General features: G+C 55.8%; 1 protein-coding gene across 1 annotated transcript in view; it reads left to right on the top strand.

Moving 5' to 3' along the window:
- RIMBP2 (RIMS binding protein 2) overlaps nucleotides 1-27,186 on the top strand; it is a 241,715-nt gene that overhangs the window by 197,561 nt on the left and 16,968 nt on the right. Inside the window, exons 9-18 of the mRNA XM_079942129.1 lie at nucleotides 1,005-1,114; nucleotides 3,945-4,754; nucleotides 8,098-8,249; nucleotides 9,227-9,688; nucleotides 11,573-11,716; nucleotides 14,297-14,455; nucleotides 17,159-17,854; nucleotides 19,371-19,488; nucleotides 24,993-25,177; nucleotides 25,872-26,040. Of these exons, the coding sequence (XP_079798255.1) occupies nucleotides 1,005-1,114; nucleotides 3,945-4,754; nucleotides 8,098-8,249; nucleotides 9,227-9,688; nucleotides 11,573-11,716; nucleotides 14,297-14,455; nucleotides 17,159-17,854; nucleotides 19,371-19,488; nucleotides 24,993-25,177; nucleotides 25,872-26,040 (3,005 nt within the window). The remainder of the gene's footprint in view (nucleotides 1-1,004; nucleotides 1,115-3,944; nucleotides 4,755-8,097; nucleotides 8,250-9,226; nucleotides 9,689-11,572; nucleotides 11,717-14,296; nucleotides 14,456-17,158; nucleotides 17,855-19,370; nucleotides 19,489-24,992; nucleotides 25,178-25,871; nucleotides 26,041-27,186) is intronic.

The raw sequence follows: 27,186 nt of genomic DNA, 5'->3' as shown, positions 1-27,186 counted from the left end.
CAGGGGAGCTGCAGCGGCTTCACCCTTTGTGTGACAGGACACTGAGTGACACCCTTTGTTCTTTTTGTTTATGTGATCATCTCCCACGATCACTGATGTCATTTGGATTTTCTTGTTGAGTCCTTTCCTGTTATTTTAAATTAATTGACCCTTTAACTAGAAAATCAAAAATTCATCTCACATGTTTTATCTGCAAGTTGGACATGACTTTAAAAAAAATGTTAATTCCAATATTTGGAGGATTTGAGGAGCGGGCATTTTACAGTCCTAGTGGGGAGGGGAAGATAAAACGTACGTCCATTTTTAGGACATTCTGGCTGCACACACCTAAGCCCCTAAGACGTGCAGGTCTTTGACCAAACAAATATACCACCTAGGGACTTATCTTTAGGAAGAAAGTGGGCAGGTGTGCAGCATATGTTGATAAAGATATTGGAGGCAGCACTGATTATATCAGCCAAAAGTTTGAAGAAATATCAATGCCCAACATAAGGAATTGGTTAAATAAAGTATGTTAATCTCTTCAGTGGAGTATTATACAGCCATCAAAAAGGATATGATAGAATATTTCATGAGGGGAAACATAATCATGTCATATTGCAAAGTGTAAAAAGTAAGCAGGTGACTGAAGCATATACGTCGTATGATTCTACCTGTGATCAATAATATATCTTGAACAATGATAGGATTAATTCCTTTTTTATTTGCTTGCTGATTTGGAAATTTATTTAAAAATATAATTTGGAGTCATTTAAATGTCATCTGATACAAAGGACTCAGTGTAGAGCTTGCTTCCAGAACTGCCATTCAGCATGGAATCTGTGTGAGTCGAGCTGCCGATGGCCTGAGTTTTCAGTGCGTTGACCATCCACGAGCACCGAACCATCGCGTGGGTCTAAAACGTCCTGGCGACAGCAGGGAGGAGGCCCCGAGCTCTGCAAGGGACGGGCTGGGGTCGGTCTCCATCCAGAGCATCACTGAATGGGTTTTCTCTCTCTCTCTAGTTACAACCCCTTTGACGGGCCAAATGAGAACCCAGAGGCTGAGCTGCCCCTCACGGCGGGGAAGTACCTCTACGTCTATGGAGACATGGACGAGGATGGCTTCTATGAAGGTCAGTGAGAGCGTGGTGGGCAGGTGGCGCACACAGGCCAGGCCAGGGCCGGGCCGCCCATCACTCCCGGCCGCCCCAGCCTCTGCTCTGACCCTCCTGCCCTCGGGAGTTACGAGGTGTTTGTTCCCCTTTTGTCTGATTGAGTGGGGTTTCCTATTTTTAGCCCCAAGCAGCCCTCTGACACGGGGTGGATACCTTCTCATGTTCACGTTCACAGAGCTTCCCAGGAGCTCCCGCAGATACGTGGGGCTGACAGATGAGGGTCTCTCCTCCCCGCCTCTCTTGCAGCCCAGCACCTTCTCCGAGGCAGGGCCGGGGACCCTTTCAGGGGACCTCGTCTGGTTCACAGCGATCCCATTGACCTTCAGCCTCTGTTGTTAACCTAGGGTGGTCCAGCCCCGTGTCCTGCCTGACCACTTCCTGCACCTTGCGCAGTGTGAGATCAGGAAATGGGAATTCCTCTGCCCAAAACTCATAACCTTGGTCACTTTTGTAGCTAGAGGATGAACATGGGACATCCCCAGGAGCTTCATAAATCCAGATTCCTCGGTTCCCTAAACTCTCCCATTGCCCTAACAGAAGGGTCTCGGTTTCCTCCTGTCCCTCTGAGCAGAAAAAAATTGTTTCTTGCTAAACTAACGTGACCTCCTGGAGTTTCCCTGGAGCTGATGGCCACACTCTTGACTCTTGTCCTGGGGTTGATGGGCTCCGAGATCAGGTGGCCTCCGCTGAGGTCGGTGAGCGGCAGCCCAGCCTGGGCTGTTTTTCTGAAGGTGCCAGAGCCTGGAGTCATTGAAATTCTTGGTTTCCATTAGTTACTGGAAAAACAGTGGCACAGCTGTGGGTAGAGGCCCCCCGAGAAATTTCACCACAACTGGTGGCGAAGCTGCTGGAACTCTTAACACAAATCCACATTGCCGTCACCCACGTGCGCACCAGGGGAGAACTGTGTGCCCAAGGCGGCTGCCAGGTAACCCTTGTTGGAGTTCTCTAGAGTATTTGCGCCAGGCACTGTGCTCACATAGACTTTCCAGAGGCCGGATGGAAGGCAGGCGGCAGAGCTCAGCGTTCCGTTGTCCACGTGACAGTGGCAAGCTCACCTCCCCTCGCTATGCAGACGGCCGCGGTGGCCACCTTAAGGGGCGGCTGTGCCGATAAATGAGGAAGCAGACGTGGGGTCTGAGGACGCGGCCTGGTACACAGGACTTGCTGTCACTCCCACCCTCCTCCTTCTCGGCGTTCCCTGTGTCAAATGACGCTGTTTTCCGAGCATCCTCGAGGCAAAGACTGACGTCTCAAGACCCGGCCCCTGGGGACAGGAGCAGAAACAGATCCTCACTGATCCTGGGAGACTCGGGACTGACTCAGTGGTCAGCATCCCTGTCGCCCGGGCCCGTCGCACGTCCCTTGACGTGTGCGTGTGTCTACTGGGAGCAGACCCCACCCTTCGTTCCACGCTGCCCAGCCTCCCGGGTCCCCGGACCCCCAGTCAAGCCCTTTCTGTGACGCGCCAGGGGAAACAGCCCTTTCCCGCTGGTGTCGCGAGATCACCCAAACGGTGTCATCTCTGAAGCTCCTCCGAGCGCTTCTCAGTTTTCCACGGCTCTGCTCTCAGCAGCTTCCGAGCCCCACGAGTAAAGAGAACGCGAAGAAATTAGACCATTTCATGAAATAAAAAGCGGTCCCCGCCGTGACTGCCCGCAGCCACGAGATCTATTTCATGAAATAAAAAGCGGTCCCCGCCGTGACTGCCCGCAGCCACGAGATCTATTTCATGAAATAAAAAGCGGTCCCCGCCGTGACTGCCCGCAGCCACGAGAGCTATTTCATGAAATAAAAAGCGGTCCCCGCCGTGACTGCCCGCAGCCACGAGATCTATTTCATGAAATAAAAAGCGGTCCCCGCCGTGACTGCCCGCAGCCACGAGAGCTATTTCATGAAATAAAAAGCGGTCCCCGCCGTGACTGCCCGCAGCCACGAGATCTATTTCATGAAATAAAGTGGTCCCCGCCGGGACTGCCCGCAGCCACGAGATCTATTTCATGAAATAAAAAGTGGTCCCCGCCGTGACTGCCCGCAGCCACGAGATCTATTTCATGAAATAAAAAGTGGTCCCCGCCGTGACTGCCCGCAGCCACGAGATCTATTTCATGAAATAAAAAGTGGTCCCCGCTGTGACTGCCCGCAGCCACGAGAGCTAGTTTGGTGGCGTTCTTCGGGCCACTCAGCCTCCAGGTGGTTCTGGGACCAAACTGATCGTTTCTCACCAAACGGACACATGTCGGGAATTTCGCCAAGACAGACACATTGCTCTGCAAGGGGCGGGGGGAGGAAATTCACCTTTTAATTCCTGTTTGTGTGATCGCCTAATCAAGAATCAGAGTAAGGTGTGTAATTTTTTTAGCCTCCAAACCCACACAGTTTGCATGTTGTTTGTCCTTCTGACACACTCTTACTGAGCACCTACTCTGTGCCAGGTGTGCCTGTAGGTCTAGCAGGGAACAGAGTCCCTGTCCTCCCAGAGCTTCGTCCCCGTTGGAAGGGGGGCGTTGACACACATACGCGGGTGGCTGGCCGTGGTGTGCTGGGCGCTAGGGGGGAAGCCAGCCTCACTGGTGGGGTGGCAGGTGGCAGGTTGCGGGGTGCTGACGCAGGGGCGGGGGTCCCGAAGAGGTGATGCTGGAGTGATTCCTGTAAAGGGCTGAGGAATCCACTGTGACCCTGCTGCTTTCCGTACAGCAGTCCCCTTGTGGGGAGGCGCAGACTCCACTGCAGGCCCTTGGGCCCCCATGGGACAGTTGGGCGGTAACCCTGTCCTCGTACCCCACAGGCGAGCTCCTGGACGGGCAGAGGGGCCTGGTGCCCTCCAACTTCGTGGATTTTGTCCAGGACGAGTCTCGACTGGCAAGCACTCTGGGGAAAGACCAGGATCAGAACTTCATCAACCATGCCGGCGTCGGCTCGGACGGGGAGCGCATCCTGGACCTCCACTCCCCGACGCACACGGACTCTGGCCCCTCCGACCACGGGGCGGGGACGCTGGACATGAACATCGATGACATCGGAGAAGACATCGTGCCTTACCCTCGGAAAATCACCCTTATCAAACAACTTGCCAAAAGTGTCATTGTGGGCTGGGAGCCCCCGGCGGTGCCCCCGGGCTGGGGGACTGTGGGCACCTACAATGTGCTGGTGGACGCAGAGACGCGCCTGAGCCTGGCGCTGGGTGGCAGGACCAAGGCCCTGGTGGAGAAGCTGGACACGGCAGCCTGCACCTACCGCATCTCCGTGCAGTGCGCCACCAGCCGGGGCAGCTCGGACGGGCTGCGCTGCACGCTGCTGGTGGGCAAGGACGTGGTGGTGGCACCGTCCCACCTGCGTGTGGACAACATCACGCAGGTCTCCGCCCAGCTCTCCTGGATGCCCACCAACAGCAACTACAGCCATGTCATCTTCCTCAACGAGCAGGAGCTGGACGTCGTCCGGGCCACCAGCTACAAGTACCAGTTCTGCAACCTCAGGCCCAACGCGGCTTACAAAGTGAAGGTCCTGGCCAAGCCCCACCAGGTGCCCTGGCAACTGCCCCTGGAGCAGAGGGAGAGGAAGGAGGCCTTCGTGGAGTTCTCCACGCTGCCGGCAGGTGAGCTGTCCTCCCGGGGTGGGGGGTCGGGGAGGAGGTAGTCCCCAAGGGAGGGGATGCCGGGATGTTGCCCTGTGCAAGGGGAGGGGCGGGGGGAGCGGAAGGGGAGCCGCTGCCGACAGCCGGCGCCGTCCCGGAGCATCCTTCCATCAGCCGGGGACCACGGAATACACCCACGCACGCCTCTGTGTGTGTGAGAGGGAAAGAGAAAGCTTGGATTCTGTTCAGGGGCCGTGTTGTCGGAAATATTTAACGCTTGCGTCTGTAAGAGGCTCGTCCTACAGAAAACCGGAGGAAATGAGAGCACCCTGGGCCATTGGAGGGTTCCGTCTCCCCCGTGTCACCCACTCCTGGCCGTGCGCTCACAGAGGGGAACCTGGAGGGGCGCCCACAGCGCTCGCAGAATTGTTCTCTCTTCTCGTGTCTGCTTTTGCTGTACATACACATACGCGTATATATCTCACACATGCGGGTGAATCTGCGAAGACGTGAAGTTCCATTGCGGACGCCATCTTGGCTTCCTTCCCTGCACTCCCAGCTGTAACAGGAGGAGGAATGCACCCCTCTCCCATCCCCCCCCCCACTCTCTCCCAGGAAACTGTAAAGACATGGGTTGAGATGGACATCCTCTGATTTATCCACGGGGCAGCCGTCACCGCCGTCTCCACGAGGTTCCGTCATGCTGATCTCGCCTGGGGCTCGCGTACAGGGCAGCCCTTCCGAGGAAGGCAGCTGTGCGCAGGATAGGAGCCCGGACACCTGGGGAAGAGCAGCCTTCCTGGAGCAAAGGTTGTGTCTGCAAAGATGTGTGAGGGCATATTCTGATACCTCGAGGGCTTATTTTAGTCCTGTGATGTTCACAGAATTCCCTCAGAATGCCTGTCACTCTCCTCGGATTTGTCTTCTGTGATTAATTAATCCAGCTCTGCCCAACCTCATTTGTCAGCAGGTTGACAAATAATCCAGTGGTTCTCCAGGATCATTTCTACTAACTGCCGAAAGCCTTCCATCTCCGGCTAACTGGATTTGCTTTTAATTCCATGGTGCTCTCCCGTCTTTTTGAACTCCATCATCAACTAGAGTCTGACCTACAAAGCAGCAAGGTCAGGGGCAGGCGGGACAGACGCTACTTCGAGGAGGAAGCAGGTCTGAGTAGGAACTCATTTATGAAGGGTCAGTTCATTCATCTTGTAAGGTGATGCTGGGTTTCCTGCCTGCCTATCGGGATGTCAGATCGTGGATATTGGGCGAGTGAGGACTTGAGCTTTTCATTGGTTCCTGGTGGGAAGTCTTGTGGTCAGTGCTGGGGGGTGAAGAAACCAGAGACACCAAACCCAGAGACCCCAGGGCCTCCGAGGAGAGGCAAGAGCACATACGTTGGGACAGCCGGGAGAGTCTTTGTGGAGAAGCTCAGGTCGAGATGGAGAGAGACCAGGAGAAGATGCTGAGCCCAGGGGGGGCCTGTTCCCATGGGTTCACGCCCAATTCCTGGCTGTCTTAGTCAGCTCGGCTGATGTAACGAAATGCCGTAAACTGAGTGGCCTATGAACAACACGCGCTTATTTCTCACAGTCCTGGAGCTCCTGGAGATCCGAGATAAGGCGTGGGCAGACCCAGTGTCTGGCGAGGCCCACTTCCTGCCTCCTAGACGGTGAAGACACTGTGTCCTCACCTGGAGGACGGGGTGAGGGAGCTCTCTGGAGCCTTGTTGATAAGGGCACGAATCCCGCTCATGGGGGCTCCCCCCTCACGACCTGACCACCTCCCACGGGCCCCTCCTCCAAGCACCATCCCCTTGGGGGTTAGGATTGCAAGATACGAATTTGGGGGGACGCAAACATGCAGTCCACAGCAGACTAGTGCCTTTGCCTGTCCAGGCAGAGGAGGATTTGGACTGTGGAAATGTCACAAGTGAGAGGCGTGGGGAGGGCAGCCCCTGAACCTCGTTCAGCGTGAGCGCGTCATCGGGCACGTGGCTGGACCAGGTGTCCCCACGTGATGGACGTCAGTGCGACCCCCTCACCTCTCAGCCACTGGAGGGATGGGCTGGAGCTGGCAGGTCACAGCTACACAAGTCTTCCGCACCCACAAAACCCCGGCCCTCCGCTGTCATTGGTCTTGTGGTAGAAGTGGGCACCCAGCAAAGTCCCAAGCCAGTTTCAGTTCTTGACCTTCGCCCTTAAGAAGAATAACCCATCTGTCATGTTTGAATGGACCGTCCCGGTAGAATTTAACTTCTGAAGCCGGTTGTAGGGAAGTTCAGAAGCCCCATATTGCAGTGTGTTGAGGGTGGCTTGCATCAGCCCTTCTCATGAGCTGCACTGAGCTGCACGCCGCCGGCGCTTCCAACACACAATAGCCCAGCAGCTTCCCTCGAACCTTACCTTCCTCATTTGCAAAACAAGGATGCGCTGAATTCACAGGACTGTTGTGCGGATCAAGTGATGTAAAGAGTCCAAAGTGAGTAGCAGAATGAGCTGCACAGAGAAAATCCTCAGCAAACAGCCACTGCCCCCGCCCCCCCCCTCCCCCCCCCCCCCCGCCCAGAAATCCGCGGGCCGGAGCCGCGTCTTGGAGGATGAAGCGCATGCCTTCCTCCGGAAAGCTACACGTTCCTTTCCAAATAGAACGCTAGTTATGGGGGTTTTGCACCAGACAGACCCGGGGGGAAAGGAGCTGCCTGTGGGTTACAGGGCAGACAGGTGGTCCTGCTGTCCCCAAGGGCCACCTGGAAGGACCAGCGACATGACCCTGGCCTCCTTGTTGGTTGAAGTAGCTACTCAAGACTTCCATGGTGAGCGCGATTCAAACGGTTCGGGGGCAAAGGAAGCGGCCCAGCTGGTCAGCCGGGCAGTGTGTGTGCAGAGCCGGTGTCCAGGGCCGGGTGGCTTCATCAGAACCGTCTCTCTCCAGCTTCCGGTTCTGTCCTGTCCCGCAAGGCGGTGAGATGGGGGATGTGCGGTCCAGCTCACTGCCCCCAAGTCTGATGAAGAGAGAGACGGAGGGACAGAGGGAGGGAGGAGGGGCGCGGAAGAGGATGGAGAGGCGGCAGGGATTTCTTTCCTCTGCCAAACGCTGGGTCCTCGTGGCCGGCTGGCCTGGCCCGGGTCACGGGCTCCCCTGGGGACGGGGCACCCGTGAGCGGGGTTCCAGGAGGGCACCGCGCGTGTCCGGTAGCTGCCACCTCCTCACCCTCCTGCCCTGCTTTCACGCTTCATGTTCTGCCCGCGACCCCTGGAGGCTTTGACAGAAGATCTCGTTTCCGGGCGCCCCCAGCCGGGCGTGGTAGCAGCTCTTCTGCCAGAGGGCCGCGTCCTGAAAGCCCCTCTGCTCTGTCCCCCAGGTCCTCCCGCCCCTCCCCAGGACATTGCCGTCCAGGCCGCGGCCACCCCAGCCACTGTCCAGGTCTCCTGGAAGCCGCCCGCGCTGACGGCCACGGGGCTGTCCAATGGAGCCAACGTCACCGGCTACGGCGTGTATGCCAAAGGACAGAGGGTGAGTCCTTGCGGGGGCAGTGCTCGCCCCAGAGACCCCAGCACTCTCCGCTCAGTGACGCGCGACTCTCCCTCTTTCCTCAGCCCCCAAGACCCACCAGCAGCTACTTAAGCACCCCCTGCGCCGCCATCCCGGGCTCGGCTGCAGGACACGGAGAATTCCATCCTTTTTGCGCCGTCCTCCTGCCCAGAGTGCTCTCTGCTCTCCTCCCGCAGTGACTACCTGTCCTGCCCCGGACCTTTCTTGTTCTCCCCTGGGTACCAAAAATTCACATCTTTCGAGCCCCACGATATCAGGGCCCACTCAGTAGATTCCACCAAAACGATTCTTGGCGAGACGGTAGTCCAAATGCCCCGGAAACGCTGCAGGGAAGTGTTAATGCCCGCTGTGGGGGAGCCCGCAATCTCAAGCCCCAGCCGGTCCGGGCACAGGAGACAGACACGGCTGCCCTTGGGAGGCGGGGCTGGAGCAAGCTTCTGCCTGCTCTCCACTGCCCACCGTGTTCCCCGCAGCCCCAGGGCCAGGGCTGCTGCATCAGACGCGGGGCGGTGTCCCAGCTCGCCCCGTGAGAGCGGCCGCTGCACGGCCCTCTCTCCTCCCAGCTCCCCGCAGAAGCCCCGCAGGCAGGGCCCGGAGGGGCCGCAGTCACGTGTCCCCCACGGCCGGAAGCCCGTTTTGGCCTCCGCCGGCACTGCCCCGGGGCCACGCTTTGGCAGTGACACGCCCGGCATTCTGATTGCTCTACGCCCCCGCGGCTGCTCCCGGATTGGCTGTGGACGCGGAAGAAGAGGGTGTGCTCAGCGGCGCCCGCAGGCCTCCAGCGGCGGGCGGGAGGCGGGGCTGCCGCCTAGCGAGGTTTCCGGGCCGGGGGGTGTGGTTTGAGGGGGATGTAGGCGGGGCCCAGGGCCCTGGCTGCTGGAGAGGCGCCCGGGCGACCCCTGACCCCTGACCCCTGACCCCGCTCTCTCTGCGCGCAGGTGGCTGAGATCATCTCTCCCACGGCGGACAGCACGGCCGTGGAGCTGGTGCGGCTGCGGAGCCTCGAAGCCAAGGGTGTGACCGTGCGGACCCTCTCCGCCCAGGGCGAGTCCGTAGACTCTGCCACCGCTGCCATCCCCCCCGACCTCCTGGTGCCTCCTGCCCCCCACCTGAGAACTGCTCCCACACCGAAGCCATTAGCAAATGCTGGAGCCCCCGATACCAAAGATGAACACCTGGGTCCGCACGCCGCGGCGCATGAGGCCTGGGAGCTCGGCCGGGCGCCTGCTCCGGCCCACGGGCACCTGCTGGAGCCGCCCGGCCTGCAGGGCTCGGGCCCGGGGCGGCGGTCGCCCTCGCCCAGCCGCATCCTTCCGCAGCCGCAGGGCGCCCCGGTCTCCACCTCCGTCGCCAAGGCCATGGCCCGGGAAGCCGCGCAGAGGGTGGCCGAGAGCAGCAGGGTAAGGCTGGGCGTTTCCTCGCCGGTACCGCTGCCCGTGCCGTGCGGTCCGTCCCTGCAGCCCAGCGGGGATGGGACCTTCCACGGCACCCCGAGTCGGCGGGGAGACGCGCCCCGAACTCTCAGCACCCAGAGTGGCGGCGTTGACGTGGGGAGAAGGATGCCGTGTTCATCCGCCAGTTTTCCCCTAGGGCTGCATTCCAGGGCATTCCAGGACTGAGCCTGTCGGAATCAACGTGTGTTTCCGTAGATACAGACCCAGATAACCAGAGGAAAGGGTTATCCACCAGCCTGGCTTAGCAGACGAGCTAACAGCCTGCTAACCAGGCTCTGGCCTGTGTCCGGGGATCTGAGAGGTGCCGCCTGGGAGTGGGCTTGGGGCACATCTTCCTAAACGAGGGTCACCTCCTGGCTGGCTCACTTCAGACTTCTAGCTGTGTGTGTGTGTGTTTGCGCATGTGGCTATGTGCCTGTGTGTGTGTACACACGGATAGACATGTACGTGCGTGTACATACATGCACGCACACATTTATATACACGTGTGTATACATAGATACCTACGCGTAGAAATGCACGCACATCAGTATATTTGCATGCCCATTGCTAGAAATCGCCTGGACCGTGGGGATGAGTACTCGCATGACCGTGTGGCCACTGCCCAGAGGAAATGTGCAGTGAGCCGAGACAGTGTAAGAAGCAGCCGTGAAGTGACGCCGGGGAGGAGGGTGTGGACCTGGGCTAGGCCGCGGGCCCCTCCCTGCCTGGGCCAAACCCCCATCTTTCTCCCTTGGGTGCGCTTGTCTACCAGGGCGCCCAGCTTGTCTGCTGCAAGCCCGAGGTCAGGGCCCTGGCAGAGGGGACAGTGGTGGTCAGTGGTCTTCTCAGCTCTGCCCAGCCAGCCCATGGGGGTCTCTCCTGGACGGCAGCCCCTGGCAGTGCCTTCTCTGAGATGCAGATGGAGACATCCATGTCGGTGCCGGGAGACCCTCACCTCCTGGGCATCCCCGGGCCCGGGCCAGGCCCCCTCCGGGCTGGAGGCCGGGTCAGGAACTTGAGGAGAGGCCAGACCCCTAGAGGTCAGAGCTGAGGTGGGCGGGCCACGGCCAGGCAACCGGGAGGGGTAAGAGGTACCGTGACAGCACTTCAGTGCCTGTTGAGAAGCTGGAAATCCAGGCTTTCTGTGGACTCTCCCGATTTGTTAATAGTTGCACAGCAGTTTGTACCCTTGACTAAAGGAAATGCCTCAGAATGTGCACCTTTATTACGGGCACCCTGGCACTCCGCCCTGATTTCCCGCAAAGCAGAAGCCCAGGTGCTTTGGTGTAGGAGGGGGCTGGGGGGCGGGGAGCTCTGCACACCGCCCCCCCCCCCCGCCCTCTCAGGTAGCAGCCACGCATCCCACCACCCTGAGCTCCCAGACAGGACCCCCGAGAGCAGGCTGGAGCCAGAGGCTGGGCCCAGGAATGCCTGGGACAGTCGCCACCTCCCCACCTCCCCCCGGCCTGCCTTCCCCTTTTAGAAGGTGTGGAGAGAAAGCAAACCTCTGAGCTTCCATATTCAAGAAAAGGTTAACTGGTCACGTTAACAGCCGGGCCAGGGTGGCAAACAGAGGGAGAGGAGCCTTTCCTCAGCACCCACGCGTTACCTCCTGCAAAGGCAGGAGCTAGTTCTGGTGGGCATGGGAGGGGCGGCGGGCACCCAGGGCAGCATCAGAAAACGCCCGCCAGCCTGTGCGGGTCACTCACCCCAAGTCCCTTCGCACAGTGGCTCCGAGGAGGCAGAGGAAAGGATGGAGCCCTGTCGGGCCTGGAAGCCGCCTGCCCCTGTGCCCATCCCCAGGGCCAGGCGGCCTCTGCCCTGACACCTCCCCTCTTCTCTTCCAAGCTAGAGAAAAGGAGCGTCTTCCTGGACAGGAGCAGTGGGCAGTACGCAAACTCGGACGAGGAAGACAGCTACGAGTCCCCCGACGCCAAGAGGAGGGGCGCGTCGGTGGACGAGTTTCTGAAAGGCTCGGAGCTAGGCAAGCCGGTGAGTGCAGCTCCTGGTGCATGGCCCCAAGGCCCGGGTGACAGCAGCCACAGTCCATCGGAAAGTTTAGATTGCTCAGTGCCTGCGTATTTGTGACCTCACGGGGGACAGTTTCAAAAGTCAGAATGTGAGGTTTTTGCCCTCCCTGACTGCCCTGTATGAGTATCCGTTCATGGGCTGATTTTGTGTTTCAGGTGAGTCTCCAGGTAACCGCCTGGTCTCAGTTTAGGCAAAACCTACCGTTCGTTTCTTTACTTTCGTTCATCAGGCAGATGTGTGATGAGCGTCTGCTAAGTGCTAAGCATCATGGGAGATTCAGAAATTAAACGGTCAGCATCCCACCCTTGGAGGGACAAAAATGTCAGGGCTTCTTGTCCCAGACCGGGCTCACAAGTGACAAATCCATCCAATGTGGGTTTGGTCTCCAATTTCTGATTATGCGTATTCTAATGGGAATGTTCTTTAATGGTGTCAAGACCTAAGTCTGGGCAACAGGAAGAGTGGGGCCTGGAGAGTCCTGAGATCTTGAGGTGTCAGAGCTTGAAGACCCCTCAGATGTCAGACCCTCCAGCCCCTCAACACACAGCTCTGCAGCAAGGCAGTGTACAACCTAGCCAGGAAGAGGCCTTGGAATCTCACAGACTTGGACTCATTTCCTGGCTCTGTCACTGCTAGTAGGAGGCAAGTGACTCAGCTTCTCCAGCCATCAGGTTCTTTATCTAAAAGATTAAAGTAAGTCTATCTGCATTCATTTAAACACAAGAAATAGAATGCCCAACTACTAATGACTAAGATAACAAAGACATTTCATTCTCCCACATCGCAGGAAGTCTCAGGTAGGAGGCTGCAAGGTTGATTCAGCTGCTCAGTGGTGTCCTGGCTCTAGGTTCTGAATCTTCCATTCTTTTAGCCTTTCTCTCATGGTTACAAGGTGGCTGCCATTGCTCCAGTCGTCACACTTTCATATGACAGCACCCCAAGAAGGAAGGAAGGAAGGAATGAAGGGAGGAAGGGAGGGAGGGAGGGAAGGGAAAAAGGAGGGGGGCTTTCTTCTCAGGCACATCTCTTTTAACTGGTAGAAAAATCTTTTCCAGAAGCTCCATCAAGACTCCCCGTGACATCTCACTGGGCAGAAGAGAGGAATAGGAGTCCTATGAATGGCTTATCCATGATGTATTTGGCAAACAGCAGACACCTCCTTCCATCCCACGGGTTTATTACTAACTCATCATTGGGTTTGAATCCAGTGAGATTGTGTTCTCGAGGAGAGTTCCTTCCCATTTGCCTTGGGGAGACCTCTTTCAAACCAACCTGATCTTCGTTTATTCATTTAAAATCAGTTCACCTTTACGTCTTCTCTGCAGTGCCTGATAGAAAGAATTAGGGCTGGAGCAGCTCAAATGCTGACACACAGACTTCCCAGGCTGAGAGCATCTGGGCCACTTCTCTGAGGGCTCGGCTGGGTCGGGACCCCCAGCCTGGGCACTCACGCTGCCTTCCCATCAGCGGGCCAGGAACTTAGTGCCACTCAGGTGCTGACATGTCTTTATCTAGAGGAGTGATTGAAACTGGGGTATTTTTAATAAGCATGTCTCGAGATGCTATTAAAGGCACTTGTCTGGTCGCCCACCAGGAGAATAAAGAAATTGCTCTTAATGGACACCATCCAGCAGAAACAAAACAGCTTTATGCATGTTTGGGGCTCATAAGTCTGAGCTCGTAGGGTGTGCAGTTTGAGTTGCTGCAAATACTCGAGACGCTGAATAATGGGCGCTTGCTTCGAGGGTGGGGACGGGACCGCTGAATTGGACCAGCCCCCAAATCCCCAGACCCCATCAGGGCTGCTGGTGGTTCAGTTTACATGTTAGCAAGCTACTTTTCCTTGCTTTTCTGTTGACTCTTTTCCGCCGTCCCCAGACTCCTCCCCAAGCACCCCCAGCAGCGGGCCTTCTCTGGTGTCAGTGACCAAACTGGGCACAGAGTGGGCACACCACACAGTGGGGCGTCCCACCCCGCCCGGACCGGGCTGTTCTTTGACAACCCAGTGTGTGCACGTGTGTGAATTTCAGACTGCATGGTTTTCTTAAAACTCTTAGGCGCCCTTAATGGTGCATTTGCACCCCTGCCACCCAGCACTCTCTGCTCCCTGCCCCTAGATGCAACCTGCACGCTCACGGGGGGCCTCGAGTCATGCTGCCACCTGAGTTTACGACCTGTCGCTTGAGCCTTTGTCCAGCCACTAAGTTGGAGAGGCTGACGGTACCCAGAAAAGCGATGTTTTCCTGTGTGTCTTGTGAGCCTCCTGGCATTCTGTCCTGCCAAGAGCCCAAGGGGTCTCTGCCTGGGCCCGTCTGGATTTAGAGTTGGGAGGCCTGGGCTGGTCCTCTGTCTGCCATCCCAGCTTGCCGCAGGCTTGGGGACTGTGTTTCCCTCACCTCTGGGGTGAGTACCTCACCCAGACACCGAGACACGACTCTGAGCTCAGAAGTGGGCAGAGCAGGGGAGGCCAGCCAGGAGGGGCCCCGGGTACTCCCGCGTGCTGGAGCTGCCCCTCCATCTGCATCCCCTTCTCCTGCCCAGCCACACTGTTGCCATGGAGACGAGTACCACACGGAGAGCAGCCGGGGGTCCGACCTCTCGGACATCATGGAGGAAGACGAGGAAGAACTGTGCTCGGAGATGCAGCTGGAGGACGCGGCCCGGAGGCGGCCCGGCGGCGCGGCCCGCAGTGCCCTCAAGGTCAGTGCCGGGGCACCAGGCCCCTCCCCGCCGTCCCCACAGCCGCCCCATCCCTGTCCCTTTGCCAGGCCACGAGGCCGGCTCCAGAGGCAGCACCTGGTCCTGCAAGCAGAGTCCACAGGTTCGCACGGGCTTCGCTCACTGTTGAGTCTGCGCTCGGGGTCTCCTGTCCCTCCTCTTTCCCCAAATTCTGGGTGAAGGAGTCTGGGAGAATCCACTGGGCACCCCCAGGGGCACCCACCTCTGCATCAAGAACTGAATCGGAAAGAATAGAACAAAGAAGATTCCCACCCTGCCAACGCCCTGGCTTCCGTGGCCATCCGCAGACGGGCAGGGCCTGGGAGGGCGCGAGTCCGCCTCCGAGGCAGACTGGAGACTGGGAGCGAGTCGCGCAAAGATTCTCAACCGCGGTGGACGCTGCTGGACCGCAGGAGGGCCGGGGAGAGGGGCTGTCAGAGGAGGTCAGAGGAGGGTCCTCCCTCCTGGAGGACAGCGGCGTCCACACACCAGCCCCTTCTCAGACACCTCCCACCCGGGGCCCCGGCATCCTCTGCTTCCGCCTCTGGCGTAGCCGTCAGCCAAGGGTTTGACGCGGGGTCACCTTGACCAAGATCGCGCTCCAGGCCCCGGGACGCACCAGGAGCCGTCCTGCTGCTGCCGCTGCCCGTTCCAGCTGAGCATCTGTTCACTCGGCACGAGCTGGTCGCCCCTGTGCGCCAGGCCCTCCGCCAGGCTGGGGTATGAGGATGGACATGACCTCCGACCTCCAGCTGCTCCCAGCCCAGCGCGGGAGACACACAAAGGGCTGGAGAGCTGGTCGGGCCGCTGTGGGGTTTTCACGTGAAAAAGGCCTCGGAGAGAAAAACCCCGCCCGACCCCGGCCTTCCTCTGGGAACACAGAGCCACGCATTTTGAATGGTGGACGGAAGGCAACTCCCAGATCTGACTGCCCGCTCAGTGCCCGCTTGCATAGACCAGGCTGCCTGACGAGCTCCCCGCAGAGGCCCCCCGCAGGGCCCCGGAGACGCTGTCGCTGGAGAACCTGCAGATGCCTGTGCAAACCCCGCACGGCTGCAGCTCCTACACCCCCCACCGGCCCCCCTCCTCCCCGCCCTGGGCCGCCGTCCAGCAGGATTCACCGTGACCTTTCTTGTTGGAGGAAGGTCCCAAGCTGCCCGCGGTCCAGCCTGACCCGCTCCCCATGCTTCCCCACGAGCTGGGCCGGCGAAGCGCATCTGCTTCCCTTCCCCTCCCCTCCCCCATGACGCTTCTGGGATGGTATTTCCTGCGCCGCGTTAGCAGAGAAACCAAAGGTCACCATGGCTCCCGGGGAGAAGGCCTAGAGGGCAAGTTCAGCGATCTGGACTCCTAGTTTCTTTTCAGAAATTCCAAGACTTAGCTTGGGGATCCGGCCCGCGGGCTCACCTTCCCACGTGGCAGCCCTGTTGGCTCACGTGCGCCCCGCTTGGCGCCCGGGGCTGGGTCGCTGCTTCCTCGCTCTCCCTCTCCACCTCCGTGTTCCCCGGAGTAGACGGCCTCCGTGGGGCGCTTGTGAGCAAATGAGCGAAGCGTGTGCCACGCCCTCCTCGCCTGGCCCTCGTGGGCTCCAGACCTGCGGCAGACGTGGCCCTGAGTCGACCCCGCTAGGTCCCCTTGCGCGAGGGGCGCACAGGCCGGTGGGCTGGGGGCAGGGAAGCAAATCCGGTGCTCCCCCGCGGAGGCGTCTTTAACGTGCACCCCTGGAGGCCCGTGGCAGGGCAAACGGTGGGCTTACGGCTTCGTGGAGTCGCTGGAGTGTCCCGGGAGGGGCGCCCAGCGGGCCGGTTCAGCGGGACCAGAGGAGGGGGCTGAGGGCAAATCCGGAGAGACACCGACATCCGGGACAGTGGCCGTGGGGTGTCCGCCCCTCGATGTCCATTAGGCCCCTCTGAGTGGGCCAGCCACCATACTGGCGGGGACGCGGCTCCTCGCTGGGGGCCTCGAGGTCCGGGGTCTGGCGGAGAGACAGGCAGCCTTTGCAGATACGGACAGAGCAAGACCGTCCCCAGAGCCGTGACTTTGGGGCGCCCGGTTCCAAGGTCCCCGCGTTCACAGCCTGAGATCTGAGCCAGGGAGAGAGGCCATAGGTTACTGCGCATGAGGATGGATTTCAGAGGGTGCTGAGAGCTTAGAGGGACGTGCGGAGTCCAGTGGCGTGGCCGGGTTGGGGTCCCCGTTTTGTGAATCATCTCCAGTTGCCGGCGGCCCACGGCAGCTGCCTTCCGAGTTTCTGAAGGTGCAGCCAGCGGACTCAGACGTCCCTGCCTCTGGGTGTAGCCGTGTCACAGATCCTAGCGCCTCGGTCAGCGTGAGGCCTCCTGCCACCATCCTCCCTGCACCCGCGGCCCAGCTGCCACTCTTCCCTTGTTGGGGCTGCATGGCTGGTCCTGAGGGTGTCAGGCCGCTCTGCGTGTGCTCTGCCCACCCCACCCTGCTCCGGCCCCATCCGTCTAACCCATTCTGTTCTCATTCCAGAGCCCCGGCCAGAGCATGCCATCCGCCCTCCCCTCCGCTCCCCTCCCGCCACGACTACAAGCATGCTTTCTGTCCCTCATGGCCTCGGAGACTAATTCTGTCTGTATTTTCTTTCCTTCCCTCTGCCCCACTTCATATCTGATCACACACTGACTCCCGGCACCTGTTCTAACACACCACCCCCTTAAGGAGTGCTCTAAGAATAGGACCACTGAACGTGCTTTCTTGGAGCTGCCCGAGAATCCCCAGCAGACCCAGCACAGTAAGAAGCTTTTCAGTATCCCTGAAGTAGCCGAGGAGGATGGAGAGCCCTGTGAGCTCTTGTACAAGCAGGGCTTCAGGGCCCGGACCCGGCTGGCCAGAGAGCCCAAGCCCGCCAGGCCCTGCAAGGGGCACGAGGCCCCGCTTGGCTCCCGGGTCCCTGCCAGACCCAGGGGCCCCCAGGCCAAGGACCTCGTGTTCGAAGACAGAGGCTGTCGGTTCAGCCGCTCGGCCACCAGGAGCCCGGACAGCGGCCTGGACTGTGGGAGCGAAGAGGAGGAGATACGGTTTAGTTTCAGAAGCCCCGCTGCCCAGTGCAGCCCCGGCCCCGGGCACTGTCCCTGTAGGAGGAGCCTGAGGCCCCTGCTGGCCCGGCGCCGGACGCTGACCCGGCAGAGCAGCGTCGAAGAAGATGTCGGGGAGCCAGCGGAGCCCGGCCATGTCGTCAGCAGCAGTGAGGCCCGCCCGAGCCCGGAGCGGTCCACCCCCAGCAAGTGCAGCTGGGGCGAGCCCGCGGGCCAGGAGGACTTCCGGGATGTCTGGAAGAAAAGCATAAAAATGTCCGACAGTAGGGCCAGTGCCCGACACGCCCAGCCTCCTCCCCGGGTTGCAGACGGTCCTTTGGTGTGTGAAGTAAACCTCCCGCTCACATCCGCTTGCCAAACCAATCCGTTTTCATTTTTTCACCTTCTTTTATTTTGGTGTCCATCCCGGGCACGCTCTCTGCTGGCTCTCTTGCATTTTCCATGCATCTTTGATCTATGCAGCTTCCCAGTCTGGAGCACGCTGATGATTTCTTTACTTTGCTTTAGAATGATGACCGCCTACCCCCAAATCAGTGATGAGTGTGGCTGCTTTAATTAAAGGACAACTGAATCTAAATTTTAATTAAGGGTTAGCTGAACTACGATTCTCCAAAAGTTTGGCAACACATACTTTGCAAAGCGAACCGTGGGGACTTACTTATGACTTACTGGTATTACTGAAAGTTTTTCTCTCGTTGTGGTTTTGGTTTTTGGTTGTGGTTGGTTTTGGCCTTCACCTATAACTGAAAAAAAATAGGGAACAATGATTGAAGAGATCCGTTTTTGCATCTGTTTCCAAAGGTTTTCTTTTTCTTTTTTTCCCCCGGTTTCTTTCCTGCGACCAGTTTTCAGAATGACTTTTCCATCATCAGCTCTAGACCCATCCCCCTGCCTTGTCTTCCAGGCTTGTGAGTGGTTTTCAAGAGTAGGGATTCCTTCAAGGCTTCATTCATCTCTATATTGTGTCCTCTTTTCAGAACACTTGCTCCTGTCATGCTGAACTTTTCCATGAAAACACAGGTGAGACATCCCGGGGCTCCAGGCCCTGGGTCTGAGCCGGTGCAGTTTGTGATATGTCCACTAGAGGGCGCCGATCCACAGCCCACTGACACCAGCAAACTGCAGCTCGCTCCCTGTTCCCCGCCTGTAACAGACTAATTTCCGTCACTCCCAACCCCGGTTCCTTCCCTGTGTCCCTGAAAACTTCCTGACTCAAATTACCAGTGAGCTGGAGGCTTTGCTTTGATTCTCATACATGATGCGATGCAAACCTGTAGTGTGAATCAGAGGCCGACTTACCCGTAAAGGAGGGCCGTTCAGGTTAGCCCTGGAATGGGATTGGTGTCTTTGCATTAGGGCCAAGACGTTGCCATGAGCTTCCAAGCTGATTACACACAGAAACTTCTGTCTTTGAGTTTTCGGTAACCTCACATGCAACTTTGCCCAGGCGGGACATCTGGAAACGCAGTGTTTCCCCCGCTTTTGTGGTCTCTGGAGGGGCTGTGCTGAGACTAGGAAAGAGGGGCTGAAGGTGTGATGAGTCGTCTGTGAGCCACTCTCACTGTGGTTCAAAAGATTTGGCGTCAGCGGCAGTAGCAGCAACAGAAAGGTGCCTCCCGAGGGACGCTCTCTCGCCCCTACCCGTGTGCTGTAGAAGACGGGGTGCCTGGGGTGAGCCCTTTTTCCTCTTCCAGGTTATTCAGCTAACCTTTCAGTTAAAAGCTAAGTTTAGTTGCCTTTAGAGCTTCTGCTTCTAAGTTGAACTGATTTGGCTGACAATTCTTTCCTTCCCGCGGCTGGCAAGCCTCATGACCGTGTTGTTGTTTTGTCTTTAGATTTTAGGAAACCCGGTGACTGCTGGACGGGCTGATCGGGTGGATCACGTGGGCCGGAGGTTTCCCCACGGCAGTGCCAGCCGCCACAGGTCCCGGCCAATGATGGTTCCGTCTGCCGGTTAGTGGGCCTGATGGAGGCCTCCCTCTTTCTTTTAAGCACAGAGCACGTGGCTGCTTGGTCCTCCATATAAATAGTTTTAAAAAGTCATTAGTGGCGCAATGGTTGAGAGTCCGCCTGCCGATGCAGGGGACACGGGTTCGTGCCCCTGTCCGGGAGGATCCCACCTGCCGCGGAGCGGCTGGGCCCGTGGGCCATGGCCGCTGAGCCTGCGCGTCTGGAGCCTGTGCTCCGCAATGGGAGAGGCCACAACGGTGAGAGGCCCGCGTACTGCCAAAAAAAAAAAAAAAAAGTCATTAGGAATAGCATTTTCAACTAAATACAGAACACCCTCGGTTATTTATGGCAGAAGAAGGCAGAAACAGCACAAGATAAATATAACCGAAATTCAAGTATTCTCAAAATATATTGACTTTTGACAGCAATCTTCTCCCTACCAGTTTTTCTTTTTTCACTGCAGAGGCTGCCATGGTAGGCACTGAAGAGATGGTGACGGGCCACCTTCCCACCTCCTAGGTCATGCTCTCGTGAGTTGCTCATGGTCAAAGCAGCAGAGGCGGGGATGGTGGCCGAACTCCAGATATCTAAACAAGCCCTGAGTCAAAGGAGGGTTATCTGTATGCGTGAAACCCTTGGACAACTGGGGTTGAAAGTTATGAAAAACGCCAGGAGGCCTGAATGTGTGCCCTGACCTGTGTGTTGACCCCGTCCATCTGGTCACCTCCTTGTGCATGAGTCATCCTCTGGCATCCAATTCCATTCTCTTAATTACTTTTTGGAATTCAGCCAGCCGTGCTGAAAGCTGTCATTGTAGTCATTCTGATCAGTCCGCTAAGAGGGGAACGTGGCTGAAGGTCAGATGGGAATCTTTCTACTACTGGAATGAACCCCGGCAAAACAATTCTAAAAAGTATTATGCACAAGATAATGGAATCTGGTAATCAGCACAAATAAACTAGCTTTGTGTGAAAACACACACACACACACACACACACACACACACACACGAAACAAAGCAAGAGACCCACTCATGGAACAGAAGTAGATGAGAGCAAAACATCTTGATCTGGCGAGACAAGGCTCAAGGAAAGCCACCCATGGAGGTCCAGACACCTGAAAACACAGCCCCAATCACATTTAAATAGCTAAGGTTTAAAAGACCATCGTTCACATCAGCCAAAAATAAAGACTTTATACAGCAATACAGATCTCCTGAAGTTTCGTCCTTCTTTCAGGCGTTTCTTCCTCATGGAGTCCAAACAATAGGGAAACAAAAGTTTCCTTTTCCATCTTTACAGTTTTTAGAATGTTTTTCTTTTTTTTTTTTTGCGGTACGCGGCCCTCTCACTGTTGTGGCCTCTCCCGTTGCGGAGCACAGGCTCCGGACGCGCAGGCTCAGCGGCCATGGCTCACGGGCCGAGCCGCTCCACGGCATGTGGGATCTTCCTGGACCGGGGCACGAACCCGTGCCCCCTGCATCGGCAGGTGGACTCTCAACCACTGCGCCACCAGGGAAGCCCTAGAATGTTTTTATTTTTATCAGTAAAAAATTTCAGACTGTTAACCGACCTTTGAAAACACGGAGCGTATTCATTTAGCTGAAAAATAGCAAAATAAGCCGAAATATAAACAAAATCAGCTGGAAAACGCCGGTTTCACTTACTGCAGACGCACTAGCAGCGTTCTGTGTGTACTGAGCTCACTCTGGTTTCGAGTGTTGTAAGCTGCGGCCACGTCGCTCAGAACTTCATCTGATGTGTGTATAATTCCCCCGTAGCAATTACGGAGGTCAGGTAGGTGCTCCTGGCTTGCAAGGTAAATGACTTGTCCAGACTGACTGTCTTGAGGAACGAGGTGGGGACCAGTTCAAGACTGTTCTTCCTGTTTAGCTTGGTTCCTGAGTCCTCGTTCGACTGTGACTTTAACGAGTGAATGCTCATCATGTGAGCTGCCACCCTTCCCGTGGCTGCAGATCAATGCCGCGGCACCAGGCAGGGGTGTGCTCTGCAGGACGTCCCGTGGGTCTCCTACTCCGGTCTCCTAGGATGGAGAAGGAGAGTCTACAGGACTGAAAATAACGGTGCTGCAAATTCCCAGCTGGGCAGGGGCATCAAGGAAAACCTCGGCGGACCCACCGCCTCCCCATCGGAGTCTCTAACACTCACTCAGTCAGTGTTGTCTTAAGGTAGAGAATGCAGAAGGCTGCACACGTGTCTTAATTTCGGTAACACACTAGCTACGTTGGCAAAAACAGAGTAGTGCTGTGGTAACAGCTTAACCAAAAGGTCTGTTAATAATAGAATTCAAAACATGTTAAATAAATCCGTGATACAGTTGCTTTCATTGTACCTGATTTCTCATCATGGAGAAATGCAAGAAATCATGTAAGAGGCGTAATTAATATCAAATACTTTATATATTCATACACATATATACATACACAGATTGAAGAACCTATTATAATTTCAGAAGACAAAAGTGAATCGTGGGACTTCCCTGGTGGTGCAGTGGTTAGGAATCTGCCTGCCAGTGCAGGGGACACGGGTTCGAGCCCTGGTCCGGGAAGATCCCACATGCCGCGGAGCAACTAAGCCCGTGCGCCACAACTACTGAGCCTGCGCTCTAGAGCCCGCGAGCCACAGCTACTGAAGCCTGCACGCCTAGAGCCCGTGTTCCACAACAAGGGAAGCCACTGCAATGAGAAGCCTGCGCTCCGCAACGAAGAGTAGGCCCTGCTCGCCGCAACTAGAGAAAGCCCGCGCCCAGCAATGAAGACCTAACGCAGCCAAAAATAAATAAATTTATTTATTTAAAAAAAACAAAAGTGAATCGTGTTCAGCAGCTACCAGAAAAGAAGAGAATCATGCCCCAAACCCTAGGAAGTGAACAGTCAGTGACGTGTGAACAGACTATTTTCCTAGATCTAGTCCCTGTGTAACCGGCAGTGGGGTCCAGCCGCTCGCTGCTCAAAAGCCAATAAAGAGGCCAGGTTGGTGGAAAGGAAAGTTTGCTTTATTTTGGAAGCTGGCAACCAGGTGGTGGCGGGGGACACCTGTCCAAAGGCCGACTCCCCCCTCCCGCGACAGTCGGGGGCAAGTGCTTTTATAGACGGAGGGAGGGGGCTCCGTGCAGAACCAGCACAGGCAGCCCCGACAGGCATCTTGAACTTGGTCATCGGTCGTCTGACCAGCGTCATCTTGATGGTTTTAGGTACAGTGAGTCTTCAGTTCCAGGGTCCGTTTGTTCCCATTTCCTTGAGGCCAGTTCTCGGAATTGTGGCAGCTCATGTCATGGCTACAGCCTGGTCATCGTGTAGTTCACTTCTCCACCTGGTGTGGGTTTCCGAGTCTACAAGACGGCTCCCAGGACACGGCTCAGGATATGATCTATAGCCCTTGAGGAGGAACTGAAGGTCCCTGATTATGCTTAATGACTGAACTATTATTATTTGGTCTCCTTTGTTTTCCTTTGCTTCCTCATTTTCTCACTTCTCTGATTAAACTTCTTTGCTAAAGCTTTTCCGCAGACAGAAGGCAGGCGGAGGACATGGCGGGGCGGGCAAGGACCATAGGGCCCTGCTCTGTTTCACCTGTTCAGTTATATTTTTCTTGTGCAAATGTCAGCGATTAATACTTTAGAAACCTGCCGTACTCCAAGAGCATCCGTTTTCTTTTTCAGAGGAACTGAAGTCTATAGACCATATGCTTCCTAAGTATATTTTTAATAAGCAGTGCAGTCACAGTTAAAATATACCATACTTTTAATATACCCCGGGTTTCCTAAATTAAGAAAACAATGCCCCTTCTGATTTAAAAAGATAAAAATTACATAGCTCCACATCTAATAAATTCTAAATCATGTAATTAGCATAAGGAAGGCCTCATAACCTTGATCGATGACCCCAAAGGAGGATTTCACTGGGTTTGGTTTCTTCCTCTACAATGTTTCGTCTTTGCATTTATCTAGTTATTTACCTGTCAGGTGAAAAGGCCCGAGGGTATATACCATTCTAAACAGGAGGACTCTGTTCTTGCTGACCGACTGTGCAGGTCTCCACCACCCCCCCCGCCCCATTTTCCCCAGTTATTTTGGCTACTGACCTTGTAGAGCAGAAGGAAATGGAACGCATTTTCTCTGTGTCCAGATGAGAAAAATGAATAACTAAAGAAACAAAACTTGGCCCTCTAGAAAGGAGACTCTTCTCCCTGGTTTCCCTGCAAGGAGAAGATGAACAGCTGTAAAGTATGTTCCATAGGTGACCCCCTTTCCCTCCGTAGAAGTGACAGTGGAAGCAGTGCCCTTGGTCGGGTAGTGAGGGAAGCAGTTCACCTGTAAAGGACGATGTTTATTCGCAGCACAGGTGGCCTCGGGAGCCGACAGGGGCCAGTCACGAGCCCCGGCTTTGCACGTGGCGTGCGGACCCTTCCTCCTTCCTGACAAAGACCCCCTCCCACCCCGGGCCAGGACATTCCACATCGGGGCAGAGGGAGGAGCGCCCACTCCCAGGTCAGACCATCAGCTGGAGATAAGTTCTTCCTTGAGTCTAGCCTGCCACCAAGAAAGAGAAGGACCTCTCGGTCGCCCACTTTGGTCCCTGAGAAGACGGGTTTCCATGGACACATTCCACGGAGGCCACTGTTCTCTCGCCATGAGGTCTGATTCTCATACAGCCTCTAGTATACGTTCTCTGGAGGAAACAGTGCAGCGACATCACAGCCACTCATGGAGAGACGCTGGTGTTCTGAGCCCTGTTGTGTGGTCAGAACAGTATAATTTACCAGCAGGTGTTCATTCTCTCTCTCTATATTTAAACGTGTGCATATGTAGTGAGATATATGCACATGTATGATGATATCTAATAATACGTGTGCATATAAGGATTTCAAAAAGAATTCTCTTTAGAAGCTCAATGGTAGGTAGACTTGAAACTCAGTCCCGCTAGGAAGTCATTAATTTGCTATAATGCATTTGTTGCCAGTTAGCTATTTGGGGCTAAGTGAGCAGCTTGGTCACCTATATCAAACTTGGACTAATACACAGATGCCTTTCAGCGTCCAGGTACTCTGGCTCGGCTGTTACGGAAACACACAGAGGGGCTCCGGGTCTCTGGCCCCTGAACAGGCCTGTGCGGCCGCGTCCTAATCCCAAGGGCTCGCCCACCTGCCGCCCCTGGCGCTCAGGCCTGCCCTGCAGGGAGGTCTTTGACACAAAGTCCTTTATCTCTCTCCCCGTCTTCACACGCAGCACACCTAGGGTCATGCTGGTGCCTGTGTTGTGTGCTAGTTATTTGCTTGTCAAACCCATCTCTGTTGAGATGATCCACTTCTGCCTGCATACCAAGCTACCCATGTTTTTAAAAAGACAAAAGTTAAGGTGCCACAGCCTCCCAAAGTGTGGGCGTTTCTAAAACCACACTTCCTGTAACAGCTCATGTTTCTGGGTAAAGCTGGGGGGTGGCCGCGGGAATTACTTAGCACCCTGTCCTTTATCCCACACGCTCCCAGATGAGTACGGTGGGCGGAACCGGCTTTCTCCAGACTTCTACGAAGAATCGGAGACGGACCCTGGGGCGGAGGAGCTCCCACCTCGGATCTTCGTGGCTCTTTTCGACTACGATCCCCTCACCATGTCCCCGAACCCAGATGCTGCGGAAGAGGAGCTTCCCTTTAAAGAAGGGCAGATCATCAAGGTGGGGGCATGGCTGGGGGTGATGGGGAGGGCACGGTGGGGGGAGAGTAAGGGGGAAGGATGGGGAGGGGCTCTCGCCAGACCCAAGTTCCTTCACACATCACACGACAAGCTGCTTTCTTTCTTTTGCATTCGACGTTCAGCCTTCCTCTCAGCAGAGGAGGGGGGCCTGAGTCTGCAGTCGGAACGAAGAAGCAGGATGCTCCCCAGGAGAGGGGAAAGAGCCTTGAGTCCTAAGTTTGCAAATTTCCACAAGGGCACTGACAACTCGCCTTTGAAAATGGTCCTAATGTTTGTCTGATAAAACGGGGCCTTTAAAGGATGGTGATGCTTACCCCACAGAATGGTACCCGCAGAATCTCTGTTGAGATTTTTTTCACTTCTAGAATATCCGACAGAGGCACTGTCTTCTTATGGAAGAACCATTTGCACTTCTAAGTGGGGTGGGGTCTCATCACCTGGCCTCAGCTAGCAGCCCCCCCCCTTGATGGGAGGGCCAGGGGCTGTCCACACCCTGGAGGAGAAACAGGTTCTTGAGGTAGAGATGTGTAGGGCGAGCGCTACGTGTACGCGTTTACACCCGCGTGCCGTGTCCTTCAAGTCTGGTTCTGACAGGTGTGACTCTACCGTGAGTAGAGCTGATGTATTTCTGAACCAGCCCATCCCAATGCCTTAACTTCTTCCCATGGCTCCAGGTCTACGGCGATAAAGACGCTGATGGATTCTACCGCGGGGAAACCTGTGCCCGGCTTGGCCTTATTCCTTGTAACATGGTCTCTGAAATCCAGGCAGACGATGAAGAGGTGATGGAGCAGCTCCTCAGACAAGGCTTCCTCCCCCTGAACACACCTGTGGAGAAAATAGGTAAGAGGCAACCCCTGGCTCACCCATGAACCTGTAGGCTGCGAGGCTCCTGCCCTCCTGAGGGTTTCATAGCAAAAACACCAGCTCAGAGCAGGAGACAGCGCTGCGCAGGATCCCACCTGCACCGTCTGAATGTGTCAAGGGAAATCCGAGTGTTAACCATTGGCTTTTCTTGGGCAAAACCCACTCGGTAAACCAGGCTTGTAATAGTCTTGCTGCGATACGGACGTGTAGGCATCTAAGTATTTATGAAACCACAGATGGTCTTCTCAGGGAAGATGAAGTACAGCCTTGCTTACTAAAGGTCTATCACATCTAGAAAATAAACAACTGCTTTTGGGTTGTTCTGGACTGACTGTGTCCCCCCAAAATTCATTCATTGAAATCCTGACCCCCAGTGTGATTAGGAGGTGCGGCCTTTGGGAGTGATGAGGTCATGAGGGTGGAGCCCCCCGGATGGGATTAGTGCCCTTATAGAAGAGACCGCAGAGAGGCCCCTCACCCCTTCCCTCATGTGGGGACACTGTGAGAAGTAAGCCGTCTGTATGCCAGGAAGGCGGGAAGAAGGTCCTCACCAGACACCAAGTCAGCCAGCACCTTGGTCTTGGACCCCCAGCCTCCAGGACTGTGAGAAATAGATATTTGTTGTCTAAGCCACCCAGTCTGTGGCACTTTGTTATATCAGCCTGAATGGACTAAGACACTGGTAATATACTTTGAACGTTGCGTATCTATGATAAATTTCAAAGGATGATGGGGTAGTGTTATGCCTTCCATTCTTCAGGTGAATTTTGCTTATCCAAAAGGCATAAAAGATTTTTACCCTTTAATTTGGATATTAAATGCCTTCGTTTATCTTGAACCACTCTGCAGCACCAGTGAGCCAACCAAGAGCAAAACTGTTTTCAGCAACATTACACTTACGATCTTTATATTTTCCCCTGTGCAAGGAAAATCTCCTCATTCAAAAGGCCTCTACTTTTTCTAAATAGCTGTAGACAGATATACCTGTTTTGTGTCATTCATATTTAAAGTTTTAATACTTCAAAACGTTAGATTCACTTCTAAATGACACTCCAAAGACAAAATTCAGTGGTTAAAGAATATGCATGGTTTTAAGGATAAACACAAAATCAAATAAAACGC

Source organism: Stenella coeruleoalba (genome assembly GCF_951394435.1).
Source record: "Stenella coeruleoalba genome assembly, chromosome: 14".
In the NCBI taxonomy this organism is placed as follows: domain Eukaryota; kingdom Metazoa; phylum Chordata; class Mammalia; order Artiodactyla; family Delphinidae; genus Stenella; species Stenella coeruleoalba.
The sequence above is the reverse complement of the archived record's forward strand: the minus strand, read 5'-3'. Positions and strand labels throughout refer to the sequence as shown.